General features: G+C 43.9%; 1 protein-coding gene across 2 annotated transcripts in view; it reads left to right on the top strand.

Moving 5' to 3' along the window:
• The window catches only part of LOC136632750 (circularly permutated Ras protein 1-like), a 65142-nt gene that overhangs the window by 35874 nt on the left and 1370 nt on the right, over positions 1 to 27898 (top strand). Inside the window, exons 12-23 of one of the 2 annotated variants that reach the window (XM_066607885.1) lie at positions 6920 to 6973; positions 8293 to 8382; positions 11219 to 11370; positions 12096 to 12177; positions 13024 to 13151; positions 15187 to 15271; positions 16689 to 16795; positions 17706 to 17818; positions 20696 to 20807; positions 21714 to 21854; positions 23253 to 23343; positions 27669 to 27716. In XM_066607885.1, the coding sequence (XP_066463982.1) occupies positions 6920 to 6973; positions 8293 to 8382; positions 11219 to 11370; positions 12096 to 12177; positions 13024 to 13151; positions 15187 to 15271; positions 16689 to 16795; positions 17706 to 17818; positions 20696 to 20807; positions 21714 to 21854; positions 23253 to 23343; positions 27669 to 27716 (1203 nt within the window). Of the gene's footprint in view, positions 1 to 6919; positions 6974 to 8292; positions 8383 to 11218; positions 11371 to 12095; positions 12178 to 13023; positions 13152 to 15186; positions 15272 to 16688; positions 16796 to 17705; positions 17819 to 20695; positions 20808 to 21713; positions 21855 to 23252; positions 23344 to 27665; positions 27717 to 27898 lie in introns of both variants that reach the window. The other variant, XM_066607884.1, reaches the window with a different exon arrangement.

The raw sequence follows: 27898 nt of genomic DNA, 5'->3' as shown, positions 1-27898 counted from the left end.
TCTGTGTTGCCTCTTACATCACCGCTGTATTCCTGTCCATAAGTGTACTGGGTCTCTGCTGGGGGTAGTTGTCCTAATTCATACGCAGCCAGCTAAGTGTTACAGTAGGCTTGCGCAAAATTCTTTTCTGCCTCTGTGTTGCCTCTTACATCACCGCTGTATTCCTGTCCACAAGTGTACTGGGTCTCTGCTGGGGGTAGTTGTCCTAATTCGTACGCAGCCAGCTAAGTGTTACAGCAGGCTTGCGCAAAATTCTTTTCTGCCTCTGTGTTGCCTCTTACATCACCGCTGTATTCCTGTCCACAAGTGTACTGGGTCTCTGCTGGGGGTAGTTGTCCTAATTCATACGCAGCCAGTAAGTGTTACAGCAGGCTTGCGCAAAATTCTTTTCTGCCTCTGTGTTGCCTCTTACATCACCGCTGTATTCCTGTCCACAAGTGTACTGGGTCTCTGCTGGGGGTAATTGTCCTAATTCATACGCAGCCAGCTAAGTGTTACAGCAGGCTTGCGCAAAATTCTTTCCTGCCGATGCTGTGCGTTCCGTAAGCGAAGTCAGCCTCCAACCAAGGGCCAATAAGCGGCACATTTAATTACAGCGTTCTGTTTCTGCACTACTGGTAATACAGCATGCTGAGGGGTAGGGGTAGGCCTAGAGGACGTGGATGCGGGCGAGGATGCGGAGGCCCAAGTCAGGGTGTGGGCACAGGCTGAGCCAGTGCGGTGGCCAGGGGTAGAGGCAGGGCCAGACCGAATAATCCACCAACTGTTTCCCAAAGCGCCCCCTCGCGCCATGCCACCCTGCAGAGGGCAAGGTGCTCTAAGGTGTGGCAGTTTTTCACAGAGACACCTGACGACCGACAGACAGTGGTGTGCAACCTTTGTCGCGCCAAGATCAGCTGGGGAGCCACCACCACCAGCATGCGCAGGCATATGATGGCCAAGCACCCCACAAGGTGGGACGAAGGCCGTTCACCGCCTCCGGTTTGCACCACTGCCTCTCCCCCTGTGCCCCAACCTGCCACTGAGATCCAACCCCCCTCTGAGGACACAGGCACGAGTGCCTACCGGCCTGCACCCACACCCTCACCTCCGCTGTCCTCGGCCCCATCCAGCAATGTCTCTCAGCGCAGCGTCCAGACGTCGCTAGCGCAACTGTTTGAGCGCAAGCGCAAGTACGCCGCCACGCACCCGCACGCTCAAGCGTTAAACGTGCACATAGCCAAATTGATCAGCCTGGAGATGCTGCCGTATAGGCTTGTGGAAACGGAGGCTTTCAAAAGCATGATGGCGGCGGCGGCCCCGCGCTACTCGGTTCCCAGTCGCCACTACTTTTCCTGATGTGCCGTCCCAGCCCTGCACGACCACGTCTCCCGCAACATTGTACGCGCCCTCACCAACGCGGTTACTGCCAAGGTCCACTTAACAACGGACACGTGGACAAGCACAGGCGGGCAGGGCCACTATATCTCCCTGACGGCACATTGGGTGAATTTAGTGGAGGCTGGGACAGAGTCAGAGCCTGGGACCGCTTACGTCCTACCCACCCCCAGAATTGCGGGCCCCAGCTCGGTGCTGGTATCTGCGGCAGTGTATGCTTCCTCCACTAAACCACCCTCCTCCTCCTCCTCCTCCTCCAACGCAACCTCTGTCTCGCAATCAAGATGTGTCAGCAGCAGCAGCACGTCGCCTGCAGTCGGTGTTGCGCGGCGTGGCAGCACAGCGGTGGGCAAGCGTCAGCAGGCCGTGCTGAAACTACTCAGCTTAGGAGAGAAGAGGCACACGGCCCACGAACTGCTGCAGGGTCTGACAGAGCAGACTGACCGCTGGCTTTCGCCGCTGAGCCTCCAACCGGGCATGGTCATGTGTGACAACGGCCGTAACCTGGTGGCGGCTCTGCAGCTCGGCAGCCTCACGCACGTGCCATGCCTGGACCATGTCTTTAATTTGGTGGTTCAGCGCTTTCTGAAAAGCTACCCACACTTGTCATACCTGCTCGGAAAGGTGCGCCGGGTCAGCGCACATTTCCGCAAGTCCAAGACGGACGCTGCCACCCTGCGGACCCTGCAACATCGGTTTAATCTGCCAGTGCACCGACTGCTGTGCGACGTGCCCACACGGTGGAACTCTACGCTCCACATGTTGGCCAGACTCTATGAGCAGCGTAGAGCTATAGTGGAATACCAACTCCAACATGGGCGGCGTAGTGGGAGTCAGCCTCCTCAATTCTTTACAGAAGAGTGGGCCTGGTTGGCAGCCATCTGCCGGGTCCTTGGAAACTTTGAGGAGTCTACCCAGATGGTGAGTGGGAATGCTGCAATCATTAGCATCACCATTCCTCTGCTATGCCTCTTGAAAAGTTCCCTGCAAAGCATAAAGGCAGACGCTTTGCACTCGGAAACGGAGACGGGGGAAGACAGTATGTCGCTGGATAGTCAGAGCACCCTCATGTCTATATCTCAGCGCGTTGAGGAGGAGGGGGAGGAGCATGAGGAGGAGGGGGAAGAGACAGCTTGGCCCACTGCTGAGGGTACCCATGCTGCTTGCCTGTCATCCTCTCAGCGTGTATGGCCGGAGGAGGAGGAGGATCCTGAAAGTGATCTTCCTAGTGAGGACAGCAATGTGTTGCGTACAGGTACCCTGGCACACATGGCTGACTTCATGTTAGGATGCCTTTCTCGAGACCCTCGCGTTACACGCATTCTGGCCACTACGGATTACTGGGTGTACACACTGCTCGACCCACGGTATAAGGAGAACCTTTCCACTCTCATACCCGAAGAGGAAAGGGGTTCGAGAGTGATGCTATACCTATATACCTGGCGGACAAACTGATGGTAACATTCCCATACGACAGCGCTAGTGGCAGAAGGTGCAGTTCCGAGGGCCAGGTAGCAGGGGAGGCGCAGAGATCAGGCAGCATGTACAGCACAGGCAGGGGAACATTCTCCAAGGCCTTTGCCAGCTTTATGGCTCCCCAGCAAGACTGTGTCACCGCTCCCCAGTCAAGGCTGAGTTGGCGGGAGCACTGTAAAAGGATGGTGAGGGAGTACGTAGCCGATCGCACGACCGTCCTCGGTGACGCCTCTGCCCCCTACAACTACTGGGTGTCGAAGCTGGACACGTGGCCTGAACTCGCGCTGTATGACCTGGAGGTGCTTGCTTGTCCTGCGGCTAGCGTCTTGTCAGAGAGGGTGTTTAGTGCGGCTGGGGGAATCATCACGGATAAGCGTACCCGCCTGTCAACCGACAGTGCCGACAGGCTTACACTCATCAAGATGAACAAAGCCTGGATTTCCCCAGACTTCTCTTCTCCACCAGCGGACAGCAGCGATAACTAAGCAATACATAGGCTGCACCCGCGGGTGGAAGCATCGTTCTCTATCACCATCAAAAACGTGGACCTTTTAGCTTCATCAATCTGTGTATAATATTCATCCTCCTCCTCCTGCTCCTCCTCCTGAAACGTCACGTAATCACGCCGAACGGGCAATTTTTCTTAGGCCCACAAGGCTCAGTCATATAATTTTTATAAACAATTTTTATACGTTTCAATGCTCATTAACCCCTTAATGACGCGGGTATTTTTCTTTTTCCATTTTCGTTTTTTCCTCCCCCCTTTAAAAAAATCATAACACCTTTATTTATCCATCCACGTCGCTGTGTGAGGGCTTGTTTTTTGCGGGACGAGTTGTATTTTTCAATGGTGCTATTTAAAGTACCATATAATGTACTGAAAAACTTTTAAAAAATTCTAAGTGGAGTAAAATGAAAAAAAAACGACATTTTGCCATCTTTTAGTGCGTCTTGCTTCTACGGCGCACAAATGGCAACAAAAACGACATGATAACTTTATTCTATGGGTCGGTACGATTACTACGATGCCAAACTTGTATAGGTTTTTTTTTACTATACTCCTCTTTTTTTTTTTTAAAGACATAACATTTTTTTCAATTATTTTCTGCGGTCATTTTGTGCGCGCAATAACTTTTTTATTTTTCCATCGACGTAGTTGAGCAAGATTTCATTTTTTGCGGGATGTCCTGTAGTTTCTGATAGTACCATTTTGGAATACATACGACTTTTTGATCGCTTTTTATTGCGTTTTTTCTGGGAGACAGGGTAACTAAAAAAATGCATTTCTGGCGTTCTTCATTTCTTTTTTCGAACGACGTTCACCGTGCGGGAAAAATTATGTGGTACTTTGATAGTTCGGACTTTTACGGACGCGGTGATACCAAATACATATTTTTAATTTATTATTTAGATTTTTTAATAATAGATATGGCAAAAGGGGGGTGATTTAAACTTTTACAACTTTTTTTTTTTTTTCAATTAAAAAAAAACTTTATTGATTTTTTTTTTTACTTTACTTTGAAGTCCCCCTGGGGGACTTTAAGATGCGATGCTTTGATCGCTCCTGCAGTATGACGTAATGCTATAGCATTACGTCATATTGCTTTTTGACAGGCAGCCTATGAAGCCACCCCACGGGGACGGCTTGATAGGCAGTCTGCTAAGGCAGCCCTGGGGCCTTTCATTAGGCCCCCGGCTGCCATGACACATGCATGGCTCTCCCGATCTCACCGCGGGGGGGGCCGTGCGAGACCCCCGAACATCGTTCGGGGGATTTAAATGCCGCTGTCAGAATTGACAGCGGCATTTAAATGGTTAATAGCCGCGATCGGCCGCGCGGCCGCTCGCGGCTATTGCCCGCGGATGTCAGCTGTTATAAACAGCTGATGCCCGCACTGTATGAAGAGAGGTTGCATCGCAACCTCTCTTCATACATACCCCGACGCTCCATGACGTACCAGGTACGTCATTGGTCGTTAAGGGGTTAAAGCGTTGAAACTTTTACCTGAACCAATTTTTATTTTAACTGGGCTGCCTCCAGGCCGAGTTACCAATTAAGCCACATTTACCAAAGCGATTAATGGGTTTCACCTGCCCTCTTGGTTGGGCATGGGCAATTTTTCTGAGGTACATTAGTACTGTTGGTACACCAATTTTTTGGGGCCCTCGCCTACAGTGTAATCCAATTAATTTTTTACCCACCTGCATTAAAGCTGACGTTACATCAGCTGTGATGGGCAATGCAATGGGATATATTTATGTACCGCCGGTGGCTTCCTGGCACCCACCCATGCTGTGGGTCCACAGGGAGTTGTAACTGCATGTGTCCACTTCTAAAGAACCCCAGTCTGACTGGGGCATGCAGTGTGGGCCGAAGCCCACCTGCATTAAACATGACATTACCTCAGCTGTGATGGGCAATGCAATGGGATATATTTATGTACCGCCGGTGGCTTCCTGGCACCCACCCATGCTGTCGGTCCACACGGAGTTGTAACTCCATGTGTACACTTCTAAAGAACCCCAGTCAGACTGGGGCATGCAGTGTGGGCCGAAGCCCACCTGCATTTAATCGGACGTTACCTGAGCTGTGATGGGCACTGCAATGGGATACATTTATGTACAGCCGGTGGGTTCCAGGGAGCCACCCATGCTGTGGGTGCACACGGAATTCCCATTGCGGAGTTGTACCTGCCTGTGACTATTTATGAAAAACCCCGGTCTGACTGGGGCATGCAGACACCTTGACTAGTGTGTGGCACATAAGTTCCCCATTGCTATGCCCACGTGTGCAGCTCCTGATGGCGGTGCCACAGGATTATATTTCTCATTGCTTCTGTACAGCATTGTGGGCTATCGCCCCGCCCCTTTTAAAGAGGGTCACTGCCTAGCCGTGCCAACCCTCTGCAGTGTGTGCCTGCGGTTCCTCCTCATGGCAGACGCACTTATAAATAGACATGAGGGTGGTGTGGCATGAGTGCAGCTGAAGGCTGCGCAGGGACACTTTGGTGTGCGCTGTGGACACTGCGTCGTGCGGGGGGGGGCGGGTTGGGCAGCATGTAACCCAGGAGAAGTGGCAGCGGAGTGTCATGCAGGCAGTGATTGTGCTTTGTTGGAGGTAGTGTGGTGCTTAGCTAAGGTATGCATTGCTAATGAGGGCTTTTCAGAAGTAAAAGTTGTTTGGGGGGGGGGGCACTCTTGCCGCTATTGTGGCTTAATAGTGGGACCTGGGAACTTGAAATGCAGCCCAACATGTAGCCCCTCGCCTGCCCTATCCGTTGCTGTGTCGTTCCCATCACTTTCTTGAATTGCCCAGATTTTCACAAATGAAAACCTTAGCGAGCATCGGCGATATACAAAAATGCTCGGGTCGCCCATTGACTTCAATGGGGTTCGTTACTCGAAACGAACCCTCGAGCATTGCGATAATTTCGTCCCGAGTAACGAGCACCCGAGCATTTTGGTGCTCGCTCATCTCTACATTCCATCGGACACAACTTGCAGTTATAGCCATGAGCACCTGACTTAAAGGGGTTGTCCAGTTATAAACCAATCTATTTTTGGCCTATTCTCAGGATAGGTCATTAATAGTTTATTCGAAGGGGTCGATCTTCTCAGACACTGTCTGATCAGCTTGTATGCTAAGCTGATTTCTGCAGGAAGCAGACTGCTCCCTTGGTATTACAGGCAAAATTTGCATTCATTTCAATGGAAACGTGGGCTGCAATACCAAGCCTGATCAGTGCAGTGGGAACGGAGCTGTCTGCTTCTTGCAGAAATCATCTCAGTGCACAAGCACACTGGCCCAAAGAACAGCTGATCAGTGTGGATCCTAGGCAGCAGAATGAGGAAACGCCATAAACAGTTTATAACTGGACAACCCATTTAACTTATCAAGAAACTGCATGTTTCTTGTGAAGTCTTCTCATGCCTCCTGTTACCTGAATGGGAGGGGCCTAAAACAAGTCTTTGTAGCAAGAACAGGCAGTATATTGAACAGCAAAGAAATTGAATGTCTTTTTATGTGATTTTAATGTTCTAAAAAAACATTTTATTTCAAATGCAGGTGACACAAGACCAAAGCAATGATTATAATATAGCCTACAAAACAAGAATGGAGGTAAACTACAATATGCACAATCTGTACAGTATTTATATATTTTAAAGTGGAAGACTACCTCTGGTACTCATTTAAAGGGGTATTCCAGACCATGTATAATTCTTTTCTACTAATCCTGCCCCGCCTAATAGAGCCCAATTCCGATATATACTTACCATATATTATTAGGGGATTTGCATCTTCTCAGTCCGGTTGTGTGCCCCCTGTGGCATTGACTTTTCATTTTTTCACTTACATCATGTCTGTCTTGCCTTCTTCTGGTCCTGATTTTCAATGTGGGCATGCATAGTTCAACCTTCTGTACATGTAACCATTTAACCCGTGAAATCCCAGACCGCCAGATGCGCTCTTCCTATGCCAGTTCTAATGCATATCATGATGGGACCCGAGTTGGGCAGTAAGTTGTGGCTGTAAATAATGTAGCCATGTGGCATTGATTCTTAGGAGACAATCAAATAAAGATAAAAGGTATATGGGGGTCTTGGTGGGGGCTAAAGAAAGTGTAGGGAGCAAAAAAATTAAATCCTGGACAGAGAACACCTTTAAAGAATCAGTATGGAGAATCCATGTTGTGAGGAAAGACTGAAATAATTCAATCTATCTAGTCTTGAGAAGAGATGTCTAGGGGGGGGGGGGAATAATAAAATTTGTATAAATTTATAAATGCAGAACTGCACCAAAAAAATATTTTAAATTCTGCAGCATTGGTGCGGATTTTGATGTGGCTTTGGACACGGATTATCAGTACATTTCACCCTTGCAATTGGAGGTGTGAATTCTGCTTTGGATCCACTCAAAATCATTTTCAAAATCCTTGCCAATGGTGGCTATTTTGATGCAGTTTTTGACTTGGAAGTTGAAATGGTTTTTGGTGCATATTTTCCGTTGCTGAAAATTTTCACCAATTTCGCTACATGTAAACATACCCTTATGGCAGATTGACCCAAGCCTTATAAAGTGTTTAGCTTTCACCCTCCTTCCCTGGTTCAGTGTGATGGAGGTGACTTTTTTCAGTTGAAATAACTATCTAACAACTCAGTCGCCACATGTACTCACACGGTAGTCCACCGAGACAGATAAACTTGTGCTTACTAGGCAACTCAAGCTAAAATACACTGCAGTATACTCCAATTAACCAATGTCTATCTAGTTATTGCAGTGGAGTTGACCTGGTGATACCTGCCATTGGTGACAAATAGGTTTGGACCCTATTCCAAGTTTTCCTTTAGTACCATATGAATTACATGAATGCAGATGAGTTTTTAATAAGCTCTGATACAATGATGAAGTAAGTTGCTTTTCATTCTGTTTACTTCCAGGCTGTAAAATCTGCATTGGATGAGACTTTGGAATTTCTTCACAAGCAGCATTCTGAAAAGAGAGTAGCACTTGTAACCTTCAGTGACCAGGTAGCAATACTGTTTTATGCTAGATGCCTAGCATGTAGTCACAATACAGAGTTCTGAAAGTTTTGTAAGGGCCTCACTCCAAGGTGTTAATATTGCCAGAGGGACGGACTGGAGAAGTGCATAAAAATTGTGCCAAAATATCTATGTGCGCCAAATTTTGGCAAAACAGAATTGAGCATGCTCAAGGAGAACTAACTGATTGGATGTAGCTCTGATATAAAAGACAACATTTTGCTTTATAGTAGGATAGGAGGGCATGCAGGGTCTAGGAGAAGAGGCCAGAGAGCTGAGCTGAGTGAGTGCTGGACTGGAAAAAAGGCCTGGAGAGCTGTTGCTTTAGCTGCCGGAGGAGGACTATCACTGATTAGGAGACAGAGAAAGGAATTGAGACTAGTGCTCCCAAGCCTGGACAATGCTGCAGTATAGCTTGGGTCGGTAGAAGCTGCGACTCACTCCGCCAAACCACAAGTAAGGCCTCAAGAGAGACCTTAGGTGTACATACCAATAGAAAGTAAGTCCTACAGGCTTCATTCACATCACTATTTAGGATTCTGTTTTTTTCTGGTCCATTATGGGAGCAGAAATATAAAACCCACTAGTCAAACAGATCCATCTTATGACAGAACTGAAAAGTATCAAACAGACCTCATTGACTACAATGGGGTCTGCTCATTCCACCTGGCTAGCCAGCATTTTACCTGCAGAACTATTTCGTCCCGTATTTTAATGGAAATCAGCAATGGAGGGTTCTAACTGAAACGTCGCTGAATAAATGATGGGCCAGAGCTGCCTGTGATTGGCTGAGCACCTCAGCCAATCACAGTCAGCTCTTTCAACAGGCAGGGATTTAAAATCCCTGCCTGCTGATAGAGCAGCACTACAGAGCAGGGGACGCCTGTAAAGCACGGACATGTGCACACACCATAGGGAATGCATTGGGGCTAATAGACGCGTATTTTTGTGCGCGTGTATGCACGCACAAAATACACACTCGTCTAAAGCCACTTTTACTCTGCACAGGCTGAAGTAACAACAACTGCAAGTTTAGTACATGCAACTCCTACTTTAATCTGCTCTATCTCTAGCTAGAACAGGGATGTTGTTGCAGTTTTGGTCGTTTTTGAAAGCCAAGACTCTTGACTTTCAAGCAAGACTAAAACCTCATCTTTATTCCTATTACAGATGGAGATAAAGCCAACAAAATTGCACTGCCAACATGCCTAAACAGTGCTTAGGCAAAACTGTAAGGTCCTTTTCTCCAAGCACTATTTGGAAAAAACTGTTAAGTGGTTAACGCAGGGGAGTAACTAAAGGCTCAGGGGCCCGGGTGCAAAAGTTTAGCTCCCCCCCTCTCTCCCTCCCAGAGGGATGTACGCAGTCAAGGTCAGGGCAGCGCTGGGCCTCTTCTGGACACCCCTAGGCAAGGGATGACCAATAGATTGTAGAACAGGGAAAGAGTTTGTTACGGGTGATGCCACCGTTCCGGTACACAACACAATGAACTTCTGGTAGAGAATAACCACACTGTCTTCGTCGCCATCTGTTTTATGTACAGAGTTTGGAAATGCGTCCCAGCCTGACCGCGGGCCTCCAGAGCTGAACTTAGAGCATCATAAGCATGACTGGTGCAGAAGACAGTGTTGTTAGTCCTATAGACATACACACATATAAAGGCACATATATACTGTATACACAGAATACTGTACAGATACAGTATATACACAAACATATACAGGCACATATACAGTATATACACAAACATATACAGTGTGTACACGCACTGTACACATACAGTATATATACACACATACAGGCACATATACAGTGTATACACAGAACACTGTACACATACAGTATATACACACATATACAGGCATATATACAGTGTGTACAGGCACTGTATACATACAGTATATACACACATACAGGCACATATACAGTGTATACACAGAACACTACACAAACAGTATATACACACACATATACAGGCACATATACAGTGTGTACAGGCACTGTACACATACAGTATGTATACACACATATGAAGGCGCATATATACTGTATACACAGAACACTGTACACATACAGTATATATACACATCTACAGGCACATATACAGTGTATACACAGAACACTGTACACATACAATATATACATGCACATATATAGTGTATACAAAGAACACAGTTTACCACATAGAGTATATACACATAGGCAGGCTTATACATGCACACACAGGAATACTGTCCCATACATGTACCTCCCTGGTGCTTCATCCATCCACTGCCTTTACCAAGGAGGAGGGGGAGGGATGATCGGTGCCGGTGGTAAGTCTTCATTTGTTCAAACTGAAACACGCTGCTAGCCCAGCCCAGAGGCATAACTAGAAGCTCCTGGGCCCCAATGCAAACCTGTAACAGGGCCCCCAACTATAATGCTTTATTCATAGTACTGGGCTCCTTATATGGAGAAGAGAGGCCTTATGGGCCCCCTAAGGCTCCTGGGCCCGGGGGCAACCGCATTCTCTAACCCCGCCCCCTCTCCTCCTCCTGGTAACTGTTTACCGCTTTCACTAATAAAGTGCTGCTCCCTGTGAAGCAGCACAGGTTTTTCTTGCTGCCGCTGCTGCCTCATTGGAGCCGCTCCTCTGAGCCACCAATGTGCGCCAACACTGTAGTGAGGGGGACCTGTGGGCCCCCACAACTCAGGGGCCAGGTCGCAACCGCGACCCCTGCTTCCCCTATATGCCAATGGGTTAATGGATTTAGCGAGATTTCAAACACGTCAGTTTCCATGGATAACACCTTATTTTTATGTCCTGTTGATTTGTATCCAGGTGAAGCTATATGGTGATGGTACTACACAGCCACTGGTGCTACAGGGTGCCGAGCTGTTAGATCCTGATCATTTGAAATTACAGGGTATAGACCAACCCATGCCGCACCCTGTAACAGAGACTCTACATGCCCTGAAAGGAAGAATTCAATGGTAATGTTTTCCTTGTTTTCTTTGTTATGACCTGTAGAACAGTCTGGTAAGGGCTCAGTGGTTTTCATTTTTCAATGCTACTCTGTATTACTATTAACCCTTTCCAATCCACTGTCTGATGTCTAAAGACATTCTGATTGAAGGCTATACAGCTTTGATGTCGGAAGACGTCCGCAGGGTATTCTTACTGTAGATTACTGGCCGCTCTGTTGTCGGGGGGCCTCTCCAGCATGTCCTATACCGCAGTACTCGCTCTAACCAGCAGATGGCGCCGATGTATAATGCCAGAAAGAGAAAGCCCCCTAGGAAACCCTGAATCCAAAATTGGATTGCAAAGGGTTAATTCAAGAATGTCATAGTGACATCTAAATAATTTTGATCAGTGGAGATCCAGGTGCTTTATCGAAATGAAGTGACAGAAGTGCTCACTGAGTGCTGTCCCACTTTGACTGTCATCGTTCCTTGTCAGTTCGTTTCAGCAGTTGAAGATAGATACATAGAACTCTGTAGAAGTATATGAGTCGGTCTTCAGCTGCAGAGAAGAGCCAACAAGAAACAATGACAGCCAAAGAGGCGCAGCGCTCGGGTGAGCACTTCTGCAGATTAATTTCAGTGATTGCGGGGGTCTCAGCACCTGGACCACCACTGATCAAAACTTTTGACATGTCGCTATGGCATGTCAAAAAAGTTTTAAAAGTGCATTGATGTTTATTTTTCTACTACAGCCTGGAAGAAAAGGGGGCTACAGCACTGGGACCTGCAGCTCTGGTTTCAATAGCAATGGCTTCCAAGAATCCAGGATCCAAGGCAAGTGAGCTATGAATGAACCCAGGGATGTAGCTATCGGGGGTGCAGAGGCAGATGTAGCAGTCACACACGACCCTAGTGCCTGAAAGGTTCCAAGGGTACACGAGAAGACCTTAGTATTTTACATGGCACATGGAAGGTCGAAGATTCTGTTACAGATTTTAGATTAGCGCTTAGTAGCTTTAAGCGTCCCCCCAGATGAGCCCATGGTTGTTATAATATCTGGATGGACTGCAGATATTGATTTAGAAACTGTATATTGTGGTTGCTGTAAGTTGTATTGGGGCAACTGGGTGGTGCAGTACAACGTGAACTCTCCTGGCAAGGCTGATTTAGAGAGATGCTGACAGTTGGCGCTCCTGCCTTCTAGCCTTCCAATTCACTTGTATTGCAGAAGCCGCCTAACATACCCCAGAACTCTACTTTGGGAGTCTTTAAGAGTCTATTGTTTTAGGAACACCATGTAACTTCTTCCATTTATCATAACAGCGGCACTGAAAACATTGTCAGATTCTAATCATAATCCCCAACCGCAATTAATGTGACACTACTAATTTATTCCACTAGTAGGCACTGTCTAACCGTACTGCTACACATGAAGCTATTAAACATGGGAATGGTGCCTTAACAGCAGAAACAACATAATGAGGATATTGATGATGGGGATGATCATTAATACGAACAAAAACAATACAGTAGCATTTTCCTATAAGATTTTTCATGGGGATGTCTTACTAATCCTCAAAACTGCAAGACATTTGCCTATTGAGGGGGGTCACCATTCACCTGGATGGCTGGATTGGTATAGAAGGCTAGCTGTTAACATGTGATCTATCTTCTCTGTAGGTGATTATCTGCACAGATGGCAAAGCTAATACTGAGCTTGGTAACCTGGAGGACATTTCAGAGGAGTATTCCTATCAGTCTTCAAAGCTTTATTACAGTAATTTGGGAGATTTGGCTCTTCAGCACAGGTGTGCTTCATGGAATATCTCAGTACTATAAAAAATGTCTCCCGGCTTTACCCCTGCCCCTTACAAGTATGGTCCCTCTATGTGTTCCCCTGTAGTTATTAGTTTAATCCCCACTTGCTGTCTACATCATCTGCAGCACATAGCTGTTAAAAGTTCTACAACTTTCCTGTGTTTCCCACCATTTTCAGCATATTTACTTGCTGTCAGTAAGTAGATGAGAACACTCTTGTTTACATTCACAGACTAAGGGCGCCCACCCACTGGCGATTTTTTTTTCTTTGCGTTTTGCGTTTTTTCTCAAGAGCAATTAGAATTGAATGTACTCCTGTCCACTGGCATTTTTTTTTGCGTTGCATTTTTTAACATAGGAACTGTCAGTTGCATATGTGTCCTTATTTTTCTCCTAATGCACCCATGAAAGTCAATGGAAATTAATGGAAAAGCCGCGAAAACGCGGCAAAAAACGCAGCGGAAAACGCTGCGTTTTTCACGCACGAAAATCGCAAACGCCAGTGGGTGGGCGCCCTTAGAAGGAACCTGTCATGTCCATTATACTGTTCTCACTAAGGCCACATATGTACAGGTTAAGGCCTCTTTCACGCAGGCGACAGCGATTTAGCCGCAAGAAAATCGCAGATATATTGCAGGTGTGTTCTGTGTGATATCGCTGTATTTTCTCACATTGACATCAGGATTTTCTGTTGCCACAAAGTTGCGCTCTTTTGCTGGGATTTTCTAAGGGGCTTAAAAATATATGTCCATCCCTGAAAATAAGCCCTGGCTACATAAAAACAAACAATGCATTTCCTAACAGGTGCAGTCCGCTCCGCTGCACTTCTCCTCCGCAGTTCCAGCACTTGTTTGTAGCCTTCAGCCATTGCTTCCTGGTGAGGGGTTTCAAAAACCCTGCCTCCAGGAGGCACTGGCTCTGATTGGTTCTCGAGCGCTGTGTTTCAGCCAATCATTGCAGTGCTCAATGAACAAATCACAGCTATTCAATGCGATGGCTGTGATAGTAAAAGTTGCATTGTGATTAACAGGTTTTTTTTTAGCTATTACATGGCATACTGAGAAAACAGCCAACCACTGAGGATTAGTGAAGCTAGCAGCACCTCATGAATAAACTGTTTCACAGTGTAGACAAGTACTAACATTTCAATCTTTATTAATTTAGATAATTAAAAACACAGGACACTGAGTAGAGATCGTGTAACCCTCACTAGATTGGAGAGGGGGACAACCACCCAAACAGACACACACATGTAAGATTCAAACATGGACAAAAATTGTGCCTCCTAAGGGTACAAGCCCCCACTGGTGGAGATCAAATGCTATCGTCGTTCGTCTATCTTACTGCAGTCCAAAGTGTCACTACAGTGGTAGATAGATTAACTAAATGTGTTGGTAGCGACTTGATAGTCTGTAATTCTGATGTAACACTCATTAAATTGTTCACTTAGGCTCTGGTTCAATATATCACTTAGTTTCGTTGTTAATTATTTAGGGTTTTGGTTCCTTACGATTTCTAGTAGTTCACCAGGAACCTCACTAGCCCTTATAAAGGTGATAATCATTCATCATATGTTACATGCAGTCTCTATGTATTTTTTATTCTTTGATACTGTTCAGAACTGTCCAAAACGGGAATGATCAGGGGTTTGGTGTATAGGCAGTTTCTAGTGACACACCTCCTGTCAGTAGTACCGCTCTACCCTGTGCCCTCCCCTTGCTGGATAGCATAAACATCGGAGGTCACATGACATGCAGCTCACATGACCAGGCGTTGTCCGGTGACGGGTTATACGCACACGGTCCATGTAGTGACGCTGCGGATAGGGAGGGAGCTGTCATGCCATGACGCTCTATGTGAAGAGATGGCCTAAGGAATCATTGCTCGTTGGCGTTTCCATGGTAAGGAGGAAGCATCGGGTGCCATCCCCATCTGAGTGTATCATGATTACTGATAATCATATGAGTTGAGGAAACAAGTATAGAAGTTTTCAGACTGTACATAAGTTGAGTTTCTGTCTTTCAGTGTGGCTGTCTCTGTGGTGACCATAGAAGGAACTTACTGCCGGTTGCCTGAATTGGGACAACTAGCCGATAAAACAGGAGGCAAGGTACAATTTTCATCCTTTTTTTTAGAATTATGGTATATTATGGGTATAATATGATGAAATGAGTTAAAACAAAGTAGAATCAGACGCCTTCCAATAACATCTACCTGTATACTAGAGTGTTGCATTTTACACATATACAAACCCTTAGTTCACTCCTTAGAATCTGTTTGCATCTACATTCAAGGTTTTCATTTTCCTGTTCTGTCATTGGAGTGAGAAAACAGATTCCCTGCCAGAAACAGATCCATCCTATGATGGAACCAAATAGCACCAGATGATCCTCACTGATTGTAGTGTGGTCCGTCTGGATTCCATCATGCCCTCTGGCATTGTCCCAGACAAAACAATGCAGCATACTGCACTATTTCATCTGAGATTTTGGGACAGATCTGTGCTGGTGGCTCTAAATGAAGCCTTTGAAGCAACTGTTAACAGAACGTAATTTTTTAGAGCAGTACAGTGATCCCTCAGGTTACAAAAGCCTCAGGATACTATATTTTCAACATATAATGTTTTTTACAAGGCCAGTGTAACATAAAACAGAATTCAACATACGTCTTAAGGTGCATTTATACCACAAAGATGATCGCTCAAAAGATAGCTATTGAGTGATCATTTTGCATAAACTACTAATTGGTACTAATGCCTATTAGTACCAATTACAAGTGTGTGAGCCGCCAGGAGCTATATTCAGGGAACAGACCACCCGGGGGCTGACAGCTGAGACAATGCAATCAGCTGTTATCAGTGCTCCCTGGGCAGAACACAGCGTGGAGTCCTGCTTATCAGCTGTTGTGCCGAATGATGGATTTCATGCAGAACTGAAATTAATCGTTCGGCAGAAAAGTGAAAGATGGGCACAATTACACACAACAATTATCGCTCAAAAGATGGCTTTTGAGTGTTCATTTTGCATATACTACTAATTGGTACTAATGCCTATTAGTACCAATTAGTAGTGTGTTAGCCACCAGGAGCTATATTCAGGGAACAGACCACCCGGGGGGCTGACAGCTGAGACAATGCAATCAGCTGTTATCAGTGCTCCCCGGGCAGAACACAGCGTGCGGTCCTGCTTATTTGCTGTTCTGCCGAAGGATGGATTTCATGCAGAACTGAAAAATTATCATTCGGCAGAAAAGTGAAAGATGGGCACAATTACACACAACGATTATCACTCAAAAGATGGCTTTTGAGCGAATTTTGGCGATAATCGTTGTGTTTAAATGGGCCTTTAGGCAGTCTGCATTTGCGGCACATGTACTTTGTGGAAAAATCCAGCAAATTAGCATGAGCAATATTGTATGGTGAAGGACCACTTGCAATACTCTATTTGTTCAGCACTATACATTTCATAATGTAATAATGTACAAAATAGTTGGATTTGGAAGCTATTCTTATGCTACGTCTCTTCTAGGTAAATATTGTACATCCATTCAAGTTGGCTAATGAGTTCCAGTCAATCATAGGGGAAGAAATAATTGCTACTAATGTGAAATTGAAAGTTTTTCTGCCTCAAACAATGTAAGTCAACAATTTTCACAATTCGGCAAAAAAGTTTGGTCTCCACGGTGCTGCCACTTTGTAAACAAAATGTAAATGAACTGGTTAATATAGAACACATTTCTTGTAGCATGATATGGATCAGTTGTGTCCTCTGTACTACATCTGCTTATTTAGTTTTTTTCTTTTAAAGAGGTTTTCTAGATCTCCATGGAAGTACCAAATTTCTGTACAAATTGTACTCTTAGGGCTCATGCCCACGAACGTATCAGTAAAATGGTGCGGGTCTCCATGTGTTTTTTATGCATCAAGGCAGCAGACAGTGTTTCAAAAAGTAACATCAATTGGTCCTTCTTGCTTTTTTTCACGCAAGTGAAAAGTGCAATGAATACATGTGCAAAAAAAAAACATACACACAAATACACACAGTAAAAATGGTGCAATTTTCACTAACCGAAAGTGCATATGCCCGTGTGAATGAGCCCTAAGTCAGTTTTGAGCCTGCAGTAGCTATAAAGGCCAGAACTCTAGCCATAGAGCCAACATGATGCCTATAATGATTTTATTTCTTGTTTACAGAAGCCACAATAATTACAAATTTTCTAAATCCAAAATTTTAAGACGTGTTGATTTCTTTTGCTTTTCTCTCTTTGCTTCCTGCTGCTTCGACTGGGTGGGACAGATTTAAGAGGAGGCTAATCACCTGTTTTAGCTTTGCTTTCTATATTTGGTTGTTTTTCTTGTTTTGATATGGACTTTTTTAGTGCTAAAAAAACCCCAAATCAAATACTTTTGTATATAAAATGTAATATAAACGCTACAGCGTCTTCCATGTCTTTGGGATGTGCCTTTCAGCCTTGGTTATCATTTACTGGTTTCTACACCTGTTCCTTGATTAGCATTACTTATAGTTTCTTATATTTCCAATCAGGTACTTCCTATATGAAGGAAATAATGAGTCAGTGTTGGAAAGGACATTTGGCAGCACAACAGCGGACACCGTTCTGTCTACAGAATTTAGTATCCATTCATCCAAGATTAATGGTTTGTTTAAATTATACAATAATTAAAAATATAAAATCACATTTCTAATTATTAGAATGCCTTTACGCTTGCAAGAAAATTGCGCGTTTTTTGAAAAATGCGAGAGTGAGTGAAAACACAGAATTATGAAACCAATGATCTTCAATGGTTTAATTCCCATTTGCGAAGTTTTCACTCATGCGATGTAGAGTGAAAAAAAAATTGCAGCATGTCCTATCTTTCTGTGTTTTGCGGTTTTTTAAAATCTCTCATGTTTCCCTATAAAGCCTCCTTTTTATCACATTGTAAAGCACGAACTGATGCATTTTTAACATTAGAAACTCCTACCGACTTTCATGTGAGAAAATCGCTGACGGCAGCAATGCGAGATTATTCTCAGGAAAAAGCATTATTGACACTCAGAAATCGCGGGAACAAAGACATGATTTTGCTGCGATTTTCTCGTGGCAAAATCACGATCGCCAGTGTGAAGGAGCCCTAAGTATAAGTCTTGATGACTGCAACTTTGGGCACATGTGAATGAAATAGTCATTAACTACTTTTGTCTACATGAAGTTGTTTTCAGTAAGTTCTGAGATGTGAGAATAAATAGGTTCACATACAAAAGCTAAACATTAATAAAAACTAGTAGTGACAAGTAAAAAAAAAACTCCTGCGCTCAGGGTGCCCAGGAGCGCAGGAATTTTTTTTACTTGTCACCACTAGTCTTTATCTTTACCTAGGGTACTCTAACCTCTCAGAACTTCTCCTTGCTTCAGCTCTCTTTGGATGTCCTTCGAGACAGGGTGTCACCCACATGTAGCAACTCCTCCATATGCACATTTTCGGCAGGAATTTCCCACTCAAAGAATTGACAGCAATCAACCTGGCTTCCTCTTCAGAGGCGCTGTCCTAACAAACTTGTGTTCTGATAAACATTAATAAAAAAATTATACAAAGTGAAAAAAAGTGGATACAAAAAGAATATGTAAATGGTATATCAATCAACAACATACGAAAAGGCAATACAATATCATAATTAGCATCCCTGCTAGCAATCGGGATAGTCCAGAGGTCAAAAATAGACTTCTCCCTAGTATAGCTAATCAGCCATTATACAGCCATTCTATCATTTCTTTATCAGGTTTATACATGCCCAAGTATCTGATGTTTAAAAAATGTTTAATGGCCTTTTTACATGGCACAATTATCATGCAAACTATTCCTTAGATTGAGCAATTTACACAATAATTCTTAAGTTAGGTGTGGCGGCCGAGCGCAGACCTGCATGGGAAGGAGGAGACAGCGGGGATAATAAGATGGTTGTCACAGATGGCTCTGCCGTCCCTCCCTGGAGCACCCAGACACGGCCTGGACCGGCTGCACACAGTGGCAAAAGGGATAATGGCAGCGATGAGCGCTGCAATACAAATGTTCATGTGACGCCAGTGCCTTTTCTTGATGCATCATTCTGGTCACGATGAAAAAAAAAAGAGTCCAAACCAGACTTGATAAAGTAAACCGAAGGTACACAGTTTACTGAACATCTTTACAGTAACGTAACAGTTCCACCTTTTCAAATGCATCTTTTAACACCAACCTCTCAAGTATAGCTTAAAATAACAGTCCTTTCTTAAGTGCTTCTTTGCTGAGGCACGAGTTCCTTGATAATGGCCGTTTTTCTCCTAGTTTGGAGGGGTCTGCCCTGTCTGCACTTTCTCGAGAAGTAGGGATGAAAAAGAATTCCTTCATTTTGGCCTCCAGTGCTTGACTTTTTCATTCTACTGAACTCGTCTTAAATCAAAGAGCCGACTACTACCGGCTTGAGCCTGGCTTGCTTAGGCTCCACACCCTGGCTCTTCTCTCCTCCCAAGCTTTCAGTCCTTTCTCCTGAAAGTCTCTTCTTTCTCTCTCAACCTCCAAACTCCTAACTTAAACCTAGCTTTGCTCCTAGCCAATCCTAAACTAGTAGGTGGTCTGTCTACCCAATCCAAGGGCTGCTTAAGGTGATTAACACAACACACGGACTTCGGGTGAGTTCTGCATAGTCACTCGGGGTTAGGCTACACAGACACCAGACATTTGACCTATTATTGACTCAGACAAAGCCAATATACATAACAATACACAGTCTACACATTCAACAGTACAAACACAGACACACCAAAGTAGACAAAGATTAAAGTGCTGAAGGGTCCCTACTCTGGGACACTACATAGGTGTAAACATGTGCAGTAAAAGAACGATCACCGAAAAATCGTCCAATCGGATCTTTCATAAAGACCCGAAAATCATTGTTGATTTGCAGCTGTATCGTTCTGTCTAAACAGGCAGTCATTCATCTATGATGACTGCCGGTTTACTGTGAATGGAGCTGGGTGGGCTGGAATGATCCCGGCTTGTTCTGCCTCCATTCCCTGAGTGATCATCACTGGGTTGGTTGTTACGTGCTTTTGCGCCCAACAGTCATCCAGTGTAAAAGCGCCTTAACTAAGTGAATGTTAAAACCGATTAATAGAGATGAGTGAGTATACTCGGTAAAGGCAATTGCTCGAGCGAGCATTGCCTTTAGCGAGTACCTGCCCGCTCGAGATAAAAGGTTCGGGTGCCGGCGGCGGGCAGGGAGCTGCGGGGGAGAGCGGGGGAACGGAGGGGAGATCTCTCTCTCTCTCCCTCCCGCTGACAGCCGCTACTCACCGCTCCCCCGCGCCGGCACCCGAATCTTTCATCTCGAGCGGGCAGGTACTCGATAAAGGCAATGCTCGCTCGAGCAATTGCCTTTACCGAGTATACTCGCTCATCTCTACTGATTAACCCTTCAGCTAAATGAATGTTAAAGCCAATTAACCCTACTATACAGATTCTGCTAACCATTTCTTATTGTTTTCTTGGTAACAGAAGTGCTTCGATACTCCCAACTACCAATACAAGTACATTTAAGTTACACACTCCCAGATGGAAGAAGTAGATTGCGGATCCTCAGCCAGACAAGGCCAGTCACTAATGATTGGTAAGATGTGAGAACTGACTTTATAGAGGTTGCTTGAGAAGTTAAAAAAAGGGAGTGATGCACCAAAGTAGTAAAGTAGCGAGAACTTACCTCTTAATCACCCTCTCCTTCAGGGTTACCACTCCGTTCACCCTCTTCAGTCTTTATGGTGATGTAGCTGTGATCACAGCAGCCAATAGAGGACGAGACACATGTTCTGTATACAGTGCATTGACCATTAGCTCCTGGTCCATCTGTAATCTGGAATAAGTTGGCGCTATACAAATAAAGATTATTATTATAATCTGTATATGGGACATCACAGGTCTAATAACACTCTGCTGGCAAGGAGATTGGATGCATTGTGGGACAGGTAAGTATATTAGAAAAATACTATGGATAGTAAGAGAGGAACAGTGGAAAGCTAAAAAAATAATTTGGAATATCCCATTAGGATGGTACTAAAAGATCATCAAAATGAGTTTGAGCCTCATGCACATGTGCATGGAGCCATAGGTACTCTATGTGCTGCTGTTTGGCACCTCATTATGGCACTCCATTACAGAAATCTACTCCCCTAGAAGTAATATTCTATAGTATGGCATCCAATGCAGCATGCCACAGTTCAACAGAAAAACCATCTGCATGTTTCCATATCAAAGGGGCACTAAGACATTTTTGGGTGCCATATCACTTCAACATAGAGGTTTGACTGAGTAATCATATGCACGGACCACAGTATTATAAAACAAACTGTTTAAGTAGTTGTGTTCCTAAAGTGCACAGTTCATGCAAAGAAATTTCAGTAGGGTCATATTTTTTTCAGATATTTGTTGCCTTGCGAATTCTTTTTTTTGTAAACCTAATTTTTCATGTTTGTTTCCCTGATGTTGCTGAAATTGAATGTATATTTGTCCTCCATTTTAGTACTGCGGCTTTGGAGTGCATTGACCTCAGTGTTCTACAGATACACAGCGTTCAGTTCAGTGCTCGTCTTGCGATGGAAGGTCGTGTGAATGAAGCCAGGAATGTGGCCCTTGAGTTGAAAGAATTAATAGACCTAGTAATGTAAGTATCATTATCATTACAAGATCAGGACCTAATTCATCCAAGTCTAACTAACCAAAGCAGTGCAAACTTAAAGCCCCCTTTACACGCAAAAATGATAGGTCAAAATTTGTTCAAAAGATAGGGAGAATGATAGTTTGAGCGATCATTTTGCACAAGCTGATATTGGGCACTAATGCCTATTAGTAGCTTATTAACGTCATTTGCATGTAAATGAGGCTCCCTTCGCTGTATGCAGACAATAGCAGGTGGTCTGTTATCTCGATACAGCCCCTTTTTCTGCCATGGGACTTTAGCTTAAAAACAATGTTAACAGCGCTCCCGTGGAGAATCACAGCGTGTGGTCTCTGCTTTCAGCTGCCCAGCCTAACAATGGATTTTAAACTCAACGTAAAATGATCGTTTGGCCGAAAAGCTAATGATGGTAGCATTTACACACAATGATTATCGCTCAAAAGACATCGTTTGAGTGAATTTTGAGCGATAATCGTTTTATGTAAATGGGACTTTACTCAAGGACAGGAATCAAAAGAATAGTTTATTGTTCACGTACACACACAATACAACCTTAACAAGTCAGCAGCGTAGGCCTTACTCATCAATCTACAATCACAGAAAATGGCCGTTAGTTACTGACTGAGGAATGCATATAGATGCATCCTCCTCTCACCATGCAGGTAGCTGACTACCAAATGGAGGAGCCAATAACACCTGTGAGGGCACCGATAAGACAGCCACTCACACTGCCTCCTGATAATGAGGGGGGTGGATGCTTGGTGTACACTCCCACACATAGTGGATACAGGGTGCCAGACCATTCTGATATATGTAGTTCACCATGCAGACCAGCAACCTATTAATGACGCCATGATAATTCGGCGGGTTGCCCTGCATATCCATCAGTGAACCACATTGGTACTGCCACCCTGGGCTCCCCCTGGAGTCTTAATGCCACACTGCATGTGAATGATAGATAATAAATGCAAGGCAATGGTTGGATGTTGGCTAAGATACATGAGCCCACTAACCACTTCACGGTTCCTTGCGTTGTAGTGGGTCCCTACACTAATATAAATGCATCACAGAAGGGGAAATCAAGAATTAAAAACAATCACAGAAAATGGCCGTTACTTACTGACTGAGGAGTGCATATAGATGCATCCTCTCACCATGCAGCTACCTGCATGGTGAGAGGAGGATGCATCTATATACACTCCTCAGTCAATAAGTAACGGCCATTTTCTGTGATTGTTTTTACTTTTTTATTTCCCCTTCTGTGATGCATTTACTCGTCAATCTACTAACATATAGAACATGTAGTTGCATACTATATAACCAATCCAGGTGTGTCTTGTACGTTATATGTAGTTATCCATAATATCTTTGTGGTTTTCTTAGGACACATGAAAATAAGGCTTATGGTGTTGTGTATGAAGACTGGGAGGACTCCATGTCTCCTATCTATGAGGATCTACAGGTGTATATGAAGGTTCGTACAATACTAGTTACAAGTTCAGTGGGTAATCTAGTTTAGGTAACGGTTATATTGCTTCAAGCCTGAAATGGCCTTGATGTATCTTTACACCTAAAGTGAATTTCAACTCTATGGCATCACTTTGCCCTGTGCTGATTAATTTCTTAATATATGTTTATACACTTAGAGCTCCATTTTTCTTATACGGAGCTCCAAATTCCCTGCACAAAGGCCATTTTAATCACTGGAGCCAACTGGGCATGTGCCAGGAACAGGGAGCCTATGGGAAGATGTGTAAAAATGTAAAAAAAAACAACTGAAGACAGGCTAATACGGTTTTACAAAACGTTAACAAAATGCAATAAATATTGGGAAATTGAGATTGTTTGAAAAAGTCTGGTCACATGAGCAGCTACTTTTCTAGATTTCATAGCTTCCTGCAAACAAGTATCAGACATGTGGGGACTGCTGTGTCCGAGTATCTCGGTGGGCGAGTCTATGAGAACACAAAACAAGGAAAAGAAAGTTGTATTTGACAGTCAGAATAAATAAGTTCTGTACTTTTATATGGTACGACTATTATTCCTGTGCTTTTACACAGTAGCGGTAGTTGTTCAAGTGAATGAAGGCAAGGCGGGCTTGGAATCGTTCTGGCCTCTTCCCTCCATTCAATGTAAACCGGTAGTTGTTTATATATTTAGCAACTCTTGTTTACACTGAGCGAGAAGCTGAAACGGAACAACTGAGTGACTTCTTGCTCAGTGTCCTGTCACTGAATGTATATACACTAGGCGGGGGTCACCCGAAATTGCTCTTTTGAGCGATTATTCAGGCATCAGTCCATGTAAAAGGTACCTTAAGCAAAGAGTTAATGTGTACCTGCCATTTAAGATAAACTGTCAAGTGTGTACATGAGGGATAACACTTTCTGGCGACTATATGACTTATGTCTTGCATGGATCATCAGTTTTCCTCCTCCGTAGACTATCTGTAACAGAGGTCTCTCTCAGCAAGTTGTGAGATTGCTGTTGTACTATCTGCTATACACTGCACATGAAAAAGAAAAAATTTCTGTAACATACAGAGACATAATATCAGCAGTACTGAGCAGTGTAGATGCAATTTCAATATCTATCAGACAGTAAGTGTATTGTCCATCAAGAGGAAAGTAATGGAAAAGGTTTCTTTTGATGAAATAACCAAGTATATACCTTTGTCACATGCTCTCTCATATATATATATATATATATATATATAGTCCTCTAGTTTCATTGTCTTCTAGTTTAGCCAGTTTCACAGATTTTTCAAGCCAGAATTTTGCCTCTAGTTTCATTGTCGATCTCCTGCTCAGAGTCTCCTCCTCCTGATGCTAAAACGCTACCCACCCTTCTCCAGCATCGCTGTGGGCGCTAGTAAAACAGTACTGTAGTGTAATGTAAGTGGCCATGTTTACCCAGATAACACAATGATAATGCTGAGGACTGATAATGATGCCACTTGTAGTCCTATATAACAGCACAGAGAACACAGTGATAACGCTAAAGACAAATGTAGTAAATGTAACCTGCAGTCCTATGTAACAGCATGGATAAAACACAGTAAAAGGTTAAATGTTCATTTATTCTTTACAGCAGTCTTATATTCAGTTATTGTTTTTGGTATTAAAAACCATATTTATTCTCTTTTAACCCCTTAATGACGCGGCCCATTTTCTTTTTCCTCCCCCCTTTAAAAAAATCGTAACTCCTTTATTTATCCATCGACGTCGCTGTATGAGGGCTTGTTTTTTGCAGGATGAGTTGTATTTTTTAAAGGTGCTATTTAAAGTACCATATAATGTACTGAAAAACTTTTACAAAATTCTAAGTGGAGTAAAATGAAAAAAAAACACGACATTTCGCCATCTTTTAGTGCGTCTTATTTCTACGGCGCACAAACTGCAACAAAAGCGACATGATAACTTTATTCTATGGGTCAGTACGATTACTACGATACCAAACTTGTATACTTTTTTTTTTACTATACTCTTTTTTTCAAAGACATTACATTTTTTTCAATTATTTGTTGTCGTTATTTTGTGCGCGCAATAACTTTATTTTTTCGTCGACGTAGTTGAGCAAGGGCTCATTTTTTGCATAATGTCCTGTAGTTTCTTATAGCACCAATTTGGAGTACATACGACTTTTTGATCGCTTTTTATTGCGTTTTTTTCTGGAAGACTGGGTAACTAAAAAAGTGCATTTCTGGCGTTCTTCATTTTTTTTACCCGGACAACGTTCACCATGCGGGAAAAATAATGCACTACTTTGATAGTCCGGACTTTGACGGACACGGCGATACCAAGTTCATATTTTTAATTTATTATTTAGATTTTTTAATAATGGATATGGCAAAAGGGGGGTGATTTAAACTTTTACAACTTTTTTTTTTTCAATTAAAAAAAACTTCATTGATTATTTTTTTTTTACATTACTTTGAAGTCCCCCTGGGGGACTTTAAGATGCGATGCTTTGATCGCTCCTGCAGTATGACGTAATGCTATAGCATTACGTCATACTGCTTTTTGAGAGGCGGGATGGCTTGATAGGCAGTCTGTTAAGGCAGCCCCGGGGCCTTTCATTAGGCCCCCGGCTGCCATGACACCTGCACGGCTCCCCCGATCTCACCGCGCGCGGGGGGGGGGGGGGGGGGCGTGCGGGACCCCCGAACATCGTTCAGGGGATTTAAATGCCGCTATTGCCACGCAATCTCTCTTCATACATACGCCGCGGCTCTATGACGTACCGGTACGTCATTGGTCGTGAAGGGGTTAAATGGGGTTTGGTGTGTTTTTTGGAATGTCTAGAACAAATAATTGGATGTACATTGATTCCTATGGAAATAATTACCTCAATTGCTTTCGGATGGATTACCAATGAAACCAGGGGGTAGAGGGGTGTCTGTGTTCTCACTGACTCACCACTAATTCTCTAACTTCCCACTGCCGTACAAACTTGAAAATTTGTCACCACCATTGTTTAGAACCTAAAAAGGAAATGTAAAACAGCTGCAATGGGATTACTCAATTCTAAGCCTATGTAATAACACACATCTGTACTACACAAACATGAGATTTGCCATGACCATTCTTTACATCTAAATAGGAAAAGTTATAAGGGGGGGGGGGGATTTACTCCATTCTAAGCATGGAAAACTGAAAAAGAAAACATTCTGCAATACATGATAGGTTTTATGGCTTCTGAGAAAATAACTAGGAAAAACAAAGCGTATGCTGACAATGTACCTGATCTGTGTGCATATGCTGAGGAGAATCTGGCCTCCGTGTGTAAATACTGATAGGCTATAAAGTACAGTACATAAGGAAGTTATAGTGCATCCACAGCAGAAATCCGTGCAGGCTTTATTTTCCCCGTGGACATGATGCCTTAAGGGTAAAAAGTGGAGGCGAGTGGGAGGGACATCAGTACATGCAGTCTGAGCAGACTCATGCTCTTCCATGTGTATTCATATTTGATTTCTCTGTTCTTCTGAAGTAACCATGACTTTATACAATTTTCTGTGGAAACCGGTAAAATACCTGTACCAAATTAACTCGGGTGACGCCAGGTATATCAGCTAGTATAATATAAACCTGTGATCAATTATAGCAGTCACTGGAAACAAAGTTTGCCTGCAGTCCTTAAAAATCTCTGATCTGGGTAGGTTGCTGCTGTTTTGCACAGCAATAGTTTTGTTTACAACCTTTTCAGCATATTCACAACCTCATTTTTCTTATACCCTTTCAGTGGTGCAGAATACGTACATGCTATAGAAAAAGGTGATTTACCAGCAGTATCACATTTTAGGGGACAGTTGTTGGACAACTTGAGGCTTTTTGCTGCGTTTCTTCTGTTGACTCATACTTGCTCCCAGCAACTAAGTTTAGTGGTAAGACAACCCCATGTGTAGCAGACCACAGGTGGTAGTACCGTTTTGTGAAGTCTGGTGGATCCATCTTCGCCATGGTCACAGACGATTAGCAGATTTGCCAGTTTGTAGAATACAATGGGAGAATGGGTCTCTATTCTACAAAAATTGTCTGAAGCAAAACTTAACCTGGTGAAATGATTCACTGAAAACACTTCAATAGCTAGCAGATAGTGGGGGATATAGCCATGCCCATTATGGTGGCAGATAATTAACATATCTATATCCCCCACTATGGTGGCAGATAGTGGGGGATATAGTCATGCCCATTATGGTGAGCAAAATGTAGGCCAGTCCAGCTTTTAGTGGAAGTTAAGTAACTTTTTATAGCAGTCTGATAGAATAAACCATGGAGTGTTCTTTATTTTCAGAAGAAACCAGAGCAAACTGTAGATAGCCACATAGAAGAACCTGTTGTAAAGGTAAGTCGGACCACAAGTACTGCTTCTGATAATATTGGTTACAGGAGGAGCCAAGAAGGTACACAATGCAACTACAGTGATGCAAGAACCTGTGCCACCCTAACCTCTCCAGAGGAACTGCCGTTAGCAAAGTGTGCCTAGAAGACGTGTGGAACAAAAGAAACCCTCTTTCCTGGACAGCA

The sequence above is a fragment of the Eleutherodactylus coqui genome, chromosome 6 (assembly GCF_035609145.1).
Source record: "Eleutherodactylus coqui strain aEleCoq1 chromosome 6, aEleCoq1.hap1, whole genome shotgun sequence".
NCBI lineage: Eukaryota > Metazoa > Chordata > Amphibia > Anura > Eleutherodactylidae > Eleutherodactylus > Eleutherodactylus coqui.
Note: the sequence above shows the minus strand (reverse complement) of the source record. Positions and strands in the feature narration are given on the sequence as shown.